This window comes from Colobus angolensis, unplaced genomic scaffold (assembly GCF_000951035.1).
Source record: "Colobus angolensis palliatus isolate OR3802 unplaced genomic scaffold, Cang.pa_1.0 Scaffold154, whole genome shotgun sequence".
Taxonomy (NCBI): Eukaryota; Metazoa; Chordata; class Mammalia; order Primates; family Cercopithecidae; genus Colobus; species Colobus angolensis.
The window spans coordinates 4144403-4151481 of NW_012114644.1; the positions used below are offsets into that span (position 1 = coordinate 4144403).

Genomic DNA, 7079 nt, shown 5'->3' on the forward strand with positions numbered 1-7079 from the left:
AGTGGGGAAGCTGAGCAGGACAGGGACAGTCACAGCCTACAGTGCTGCAGAGGCCAGGAGTCTGAGCAGTTTTTTTGCCCTGGGCTCTGAAGACAGGGCTAGGACCAGTGGAGGGCAGGGACCAGGGCAAGTTTAACTGTTATCTGAGGGACAGAGTCACTCCTGCAGGAACAGGCAGCCAGGGGTGATGCAAGGAACCCAGGTTTTGGGGCAGTGGGGAAGCCAGGCCCACCAAGGGGTTGCTGCAGAGAGGAGCACTTGAGAGAGGATGGATCTGGGGCCTTCCACCACCAGGAGGGCCTGGCTTTCTCAGGGATACTCACACAGGCAGATGCCCCACCTGACCTGATCCCTTGCACATGCATGCCAGATCCATGTGGATGTATGCACATACATGCTTCACAGTGCAGTCGTGTCCACTGCCAGCCAGACTGGGGCCCCACAAACAGGCACACAACCTAGAGACACACAACCTCTGCTGCATTGTCCTGCATGCTGACACCCAGACAGACAGGTGTCCATGGGCACATGCTGGGCCTCACGGGAGATGTGTGTGCCATGGGCCATGCACACATCCATGGGCAGGAGCTTGCGCATCGTGTCTTGACATGGTTGTACGCAAGCTCCAGACCGTCGGAGCCTCAGAGGCCAGGATGTAGCCAGGTCTGCCTGTGCACACACATGCCTGGATGCATGAATACACAGGAAGATACAGGCCGGGCCACACACACACACTCGGGCGCCTGCACGAGTAATCATGTGCACACGACCTCAGGTGCCTGCATGAGTGCTTGCGCGCATGGCCTCAGGCGCCTGCATGAGTACTCGCGCACACCTCAGGCGCCTGCATATTTGCCTGTGTTTTTAGGTGTGTGCACATCATCCCACAAGCATGATCACACGCATACCTACGTGGACACGTCTGCTCAGTTGCTCACCCCGTGCCCACCCTGTCTTTCCTCTGCAGGGGGCGAGTACTTCAGTGATGAGCAGATGCGGTTCCGGGCCCCCCTGCTATATGAGCAGTACATCGGGCAGTACCTCACCCAGGAGGAGCTCAGTGCCCGCACCCCAACCCACCAGCCCCCTAAGCCCGGGTCCCCCGGGAGACCTGCCTGCCCACTCTCCAACTTGCTGCTTCAGTCCTACGAGGAGCGGGAGCTACAGCAGCGTCTGCTCCAACAGCAAGAGGAAGAGGAGGCCTGCTTGGAGGAAGAAGAGGAGGAGGAGGACAGTGATGAGGAAGGTGAGGGCCGGTAGCAGGGAGACCCCAGATTCCAGACACCCCAGCCCCAGGCTTGTCTGTCTCCACCTCATGGCAGCAGGCTGGGCCCCTAACCTGCAAAAGAGGACATTGTGTCCCTCCTCTGCCTGGCCTGACTCTCCCTGTGTGCCATTCCAACCGCTGCAACATCCCCATCCCCCACTCCAGCACCCCAAATGACCCCTCGCCTCCAGGTCTGCTCAGGCCGTTCCCTCTGCCAGGAATGCCTCTCCTCCCACCCTTCAGGTCTCAGATCCTGACCTGAGGATATGGTCACTGTATGGTCATGTGGTTTATGTGTGTCCCTGGAGGGCAGGGACCGGGGCCATCTCTGTCACTGCTGTGTTCCCAGAGCCACCCAGCACAAGGCTGGCGCAGGAGCAGCAGCTCTCTGTGGACTCTGTTCAGTGCCTGCCCGAGTGCACCCGCATTCACACCCCCTCTGCTCTCCCTCTGCAGACCAGAGGTCAGGCAAGGACTCGGAGGCCTGGGTCCCCGACTCAGAGGAGAGGCTGATCCTGCGAGAGGAGTTCACCAGCCGCATGCACCAGCGCTTCCTAGATGGCAAGGATGGGGACTTTGACTACAGGTGCTCCTGTGCCCCCACCTTCCCATCCCCCATCCCAGCATCCCACGGCCTTTGGCCACATGCAGAACCCTTACCAAACCGTGGGGGCCTCCCTTCGTGGAGCTATAAGGCCCCAAAACAGTTCCAGGATGTGTGGTTGAGCAGCCAAAGGAAGAGACTGGGTGACCTTGGACTAGCCTGGTCTATCTCAGACCCTCAGTCTCCTCATCTCTAAGGCACGGGGTGGGCAGGGATGACATACAGCTCAGTATCAATGAAACCCTGAAACACTTCCCTCCTGACAAGTGGCAGAGGCTACTACCCCAAGTCCCCCAAGTCTCCCTAGGAAGCCCAGCCTCTTCCGCTTGACCTTGGACCTCCTCGTGGTGCAGGAAGTAACCCCTGGCAGGGTTCGTGCCCGGCGTGGAGGGACCTGCGCTGGCAGCCCCCACAGTTACAGTTGTTCATTTCTCCAGTAGCACCCCAGGGCTGAGACATGTGAGCCACCTGCTTTGGAAAAGGACCCAGAAGAGTGATGTGTCAGTCAAAGATTGGTTTTGTCATTTAAGGTAGTTTTGCCTTGTGGTCCCCAACACTGGGCCCAGCAGCAGAGGACCCTCCTTGGTTTCACATCCAGCCCTGATGACATGTGAAATGTGTGACCACACGTAGGCGGACCCTACGTCCGTCCTGAGGTGGGCTCATCAGGAAAGTGGGAATTGTGATTGCCACTGCCATGGGGCCCAGCCATGGTCACCGGAGCCGCCTCCCATTCTGGGATCCCCAGCTCTTGAATGGAATCTGGCTGCTCCACTTCCAGCCAGGCAGGCCTGCTCAGAGCCCCAGTTCCTGCATGCAAAGTGGTGAGCAGAGGGCCTGGACCACGGGGACCCTCAGTCAGCAGGCATCACTGCTGTTCCCAAGCCAGGGGCCCAGAAGGAAATTGGGGGTGGCAGGGACCACAGTGTATCGCCTCGGGAAGGCAGCAGTGGCCCCGACACATCCCCCATCTGTGCATTCAGTTGGCATGTGCTGAGCATCTGTGATGTCCACAGGCTCTGGGGATAAGGCGGGGACCAAAACCAATGAAAGGCTTCCCTGCCTGGAAAGGGGTCCCACTCTAGTGAGGAAGATCTAGAATCTTCTAGCACTTCATGGTGATTGGGCCATGAGGAAAAGTGAAGCAGCAGGAGGGGAGTGACAGGGTGGCTAGGGAAGGCCTCTCTAAGGGAGTGACAGCAAAGGCCTGCAGGAAGTTGGGGGAGGAGCATTCCTGGCAGAGGCCACCGTAGATGCCAGAGCCCCCCGCAACATCGAGGGGCAGAAGGGGCTGGAGCAGTCACAAGGGGTCATAAGGGGGTAGGAGATCTCTGTGTGGCCAGATCAAGCTAGGCTTGGCGACCCAAGTGAGTGCTACTGGGTTTACTGGCTGCCTTAGGGCATGGGCAGCTGTCCTGCCTGTGGTCAGCTCTGGCTGATCCCTGGCCTCTATCCACCGGAGGGCAGTAGCAAGCCCCCAGTGATGATGTCAAAATGTCAAAATGCCATGGGGGCAAAATCACCCCCAGGTGGTTCTCTGTTGAGAGCCACTGCCTGCTTGAGAATGTAAGCCCGTGTGTCGCCACATTTTACAGCTTTTTAAGAAAAACTAGAGCTTTGGGGTTTTTTTTTAGACAGGGTCTCCTTTGTCACCCAGACTGGAATGTGGTGGTTTGATCATAGCTCACCGCAGCCTTGACCTCCTGGCCTGAAGTGAGCCTCCCGCCTCAGCCAACTGAGTAAACTGGGACTACAGGTGCTTGCCACCACGCCTGGCTACTTTTTCAGTTTTTTTGTAGAGTCAGGGTCTCCCTATGTTGCCCAAGGCTCCAACTGGTGGGCTCAAGCCATCTTCCTGCCTTGGCCTCCCATAGTGCTGGGATTGCAGGCATGAGCCACCATGCCCAGCCCAGAGTTTTTGTGCAAACTCGGATTTGGAAAATGTTTCCTTGAGTTTTAAACCCTGAGAATTTTAAACCATCCCCCTTGGGAGGGTCAGCTCTGACGGCACATGGCCTTTGACCTGGGCATCCCAGGGTCCCAGAAAGACCCAGTCCTTGACAGCCTCCTCCCCCTGCAGCACAGTAGACGACAACCCCGATTTTGACAACCTGGACATCGTGGCACGGGATGAGGAGGAGAGGTACTTCGATGAGGAAGAACCTGAGGATGCGCCCAGCCCAGAGCTGGATGGGGAATGATGGCTGCCACCCTTCCCACTGCCTGCCCCATCCCTGATCGCAGCAAGGCCGCTGATTCCAGGCCGGCTCAGTGACCCTTCCTCTAGGGGGACACCAGGGCAGCGCCCCACAATCCACGCACACCACCATCTCACTGGGTCTAGTCTTATCTCAGACAACCCCCACCCCTTCTGTTTCTGGGGTTCCCTATCTTTCTCCTGTCTCCTGCCTCTGTCTTTCTTGGTGTCTGTCTGGCCTTCTTTCTGTCTCTTTCTGTCTCTCTCCCTACCCCCGCTCCCTCTTTCCAGTGCTCTGGCTGTCTCTCCCGTTCTCCCCTTCTCTCTCTGCTCAGGCTCTGTCTCCACCGCAGGGCCCAAGGTGAAAGTCCCCCCTTGCCGGAGGCCAGCTGGCAGGGCCTTTCGTGGCTGGAAGTGGCCAGTTTGGTTCCGGCGCTGACCCCTGGGCCCCAGCGTGGCTGCCTCCCATGCTGTCTGTCTCCCCTCTCTGTTTATGTCTGCCTTGTGTCTCACACTCAGAGCCTCCTTGCTTCTGTTAGGTTCCCATGTCTCCTTCTGCCTCACTCTGGGCCTCTTCTTCTTTCTACTTGTACATTTCCACCTCTCTAGGCCTGTGCTGTCACTGTCCCTATCTGTCTGTCTCTCAGCCTTTATCTCTGGGTTTTGATCCCCTGCTCCAGGCTCTGGGCCCCTTCTTCCCCCTTCCCTCAAACCTGGCTGCTATAAACGCAGCAGAACCCTGACCACTGAGTAATGCAGCCCCAGGGGAGGGAGGAGACCCCAGGCAGGGTGGCTGGGGGCAGCTCTCTTCTCTCCCCAGGACCCAGGCTGGGGATCACGGGGCCTGCCAGCTTGAGTGTAGAGGGAGAGGGACTCTACCCCTCTCAGCCCCACCAGCCCCCCTCTGCCCAACCACAATTTTCCCTTCATCCGCCTTCCTCTCCCTCTGCTGTTTACACTCCCGAAATGCGCACAGGCTGTTATCATGGGTCCTGAGTCATCCCACACACAGCCTGCCCCAGCGTCCCTGCCCCCAGCTGGCCACAGGGCCCGCCCCATGGAGCCCCCTGCCGCCCTAGGCTAATGGGAGCCAGATGGCCGCCTGGTGACTCAGCCACCGTGCCTGTGGGAACCCAGGCGTCCCGCCTTCCCATGCCCCCACACCCAGCTCCTGCTCCCCCAGCAGACACACATACAGAAGGGCCTGGCCACTGTTGAGGGGGCGCACAGGCCAAGGGTCAGCAAGACGGGGCCTAGGGACTCCTTATGCCTCTGAGATGGAATGGTGGTATCCTGCCGTGGCTGAGCCTGAAGGACCCTCAAAACTGCCTCCTGGAGCCCACATTTCCTGACCTCCGAGCCTCAGCTATGCCCTCTGGGTCAACCAGAATTAGAGCCCGACAGAGAAAGTGAGAGCTGCACGGAGGCAGACAAGATGTTCAGAGCAACTATTAAAGAATGAAAGCCTCTGCTACCGAGCGCTTCTATCCTCTGCCAGGCCTGAGCTAAGTGCCTGACACCAGGTTGGATCCTCAGACAGCCCTGTGAACTAGTGAAATGGGTCAAGGGAGGCCCGGAAAGATGTTGCTTCCTCAAGGGCACTCGGCCATCAGAGGCAGAAATGAAACAGGAACCCAGGCCTGGAATCACGAAGGTCCTAGAAACCACTCAGCTGTCTGGCCTGTCAGGTGTCCGGGCCATCCAGAGTGGGACAGCATTGGAGGGACAAGTGTGCAAGCAGATGTCCTCAGGAAGGTTTGAGAAGGGTCAGATGGCGGGCGGGCCGGCCTAACAAACGTTCTGTGCTAGCCACTGTCCCGCACACAGACGGGATGCAGTCTTTTGACACAGAGATCGATCCCCGAATCACTGCGTTGTCCCAGCAGTGCTATGCGCTAGGCACTGTCAGTGTCACTCCTCTATTTCCCAGAGGACGAAGCAGCAGCTAGACTCCAGGACCTTGGGGTCATACCTCTCGGAAAGCCAAGAGTGCGAGGTGAGAGCTGTGTGTGTCTTACCTGCCTGTATTTGTGCCCCATTTGTAAGAGCAGAGGGCCTGGGCCACAGGAAAGGTGTCAGCCCTTGGTGATAGGCACATTTTTGACCAGTGTATCACTTGGTCATTAAATTTGTTTACGATATACTTTGCAATACGTAAATTTGTTGTGTAGGTTTTTAAAAAGCAATGAGAGACACAGAAATTGAGTCAGAATTAGGGTTAGTCAGATGGTCAAGATGTGAGCGTCTAGCTGACAGACAGAGGTGGAGCCGGTCCCAGGGACAGGGATTAGATGGGGAGACAGGAAGAGAGGTGGAGACAGAGTGGGGCAGGGATGGCGGGAGACACACCCCCTGGTCACTGCCTCTGAGACCTGGGGGTGGTGGGCCCCCAGGGCGGGTGCCTCCCATCCCCCTCCCAGTTCTCCTGGGGTCGGGATGGGCGGAAAGGCTGAGTCAGGGAGGGCGGGCCCCGCTGGGAGAGAGCCCCTAGGTGGGCATCCGGCCCCCACCCCCGTGTCTCCTGTCCGTCTGACAGGCCCTGGCCTCCTTCGCTGGCCTGGCCGCCACCCCGCCCCCCCATGTCTGACACCTCCATGCGTCCTGCCAAAGTGAGCTGCCTCCCTGCACTGTCCCCCTCCAGCTCCAGTCACTCCATCCCTCTGTCCCTAGTCCCTTCTCCCTGCTTCTCTGCATTTCTTTCCAACCCTCTGCCTTCCTCCCTTGCCACCACTACTCTGTCTTCTCATTCTGTCTCCGCACCTCTGGCTGTCGGTGTCTCCCCGTGACTTTCCGTCTCTCCTCCCTCTCCTCCGTTGTTTTTCCCATGCCTCTCCCTCCCTCCCTCCCTCTCCTCCCCACCTTTTCCACTCCATGTCCCCAGCCATTCTCCATCTCATTCTCAGCTCCTGTCACCTCGTTTCCCCGTCCCTTTCTCTGCTGGAGCCTCCCTCTGGGGGGCTCTGTCCTCCCCTCACTTTGCCCTTTCCCTCTCCCTGCTGTGTGTCTTGGCC

The 7079-nt window shown here is 58.5% G+C and overlaps 1 protein-coding gene across 2 annotated transcripts in view; it reads left to right on the top strand.

Moving 5' to 3' along the window:
* CCDC97 (coiled-coil domain containing 97) overlaps positions 1–6221 on the top strand; it is a 15484-nt gene extending 9263 nt beyond the window's left edge. The window contains exons 3-5 of one of the 2 annotated variants that reach the window (XM_011936527.1): positions 968–1246; positions 1724–1853; positions 3952–6221. In XM_011936527.1, the coding sequence (XP_011791917.1) occupies positions 968–1246; positions 1724–1853; positions 3952–4072 (530 nt within the window). In that variant the 3' untranslated portion in view covers positions 4073–6221. Of the gene's footprint in view, positions 1–967; positions 1247–1723; positions 2138–3951 lie in introns of those variants that run through there. The other variant, XM_011936526.1, reaches the window with a different exon arrangement.
* The last annotated feature ends 858 nt before the right edge of the window (positions 6222–7079 follow it).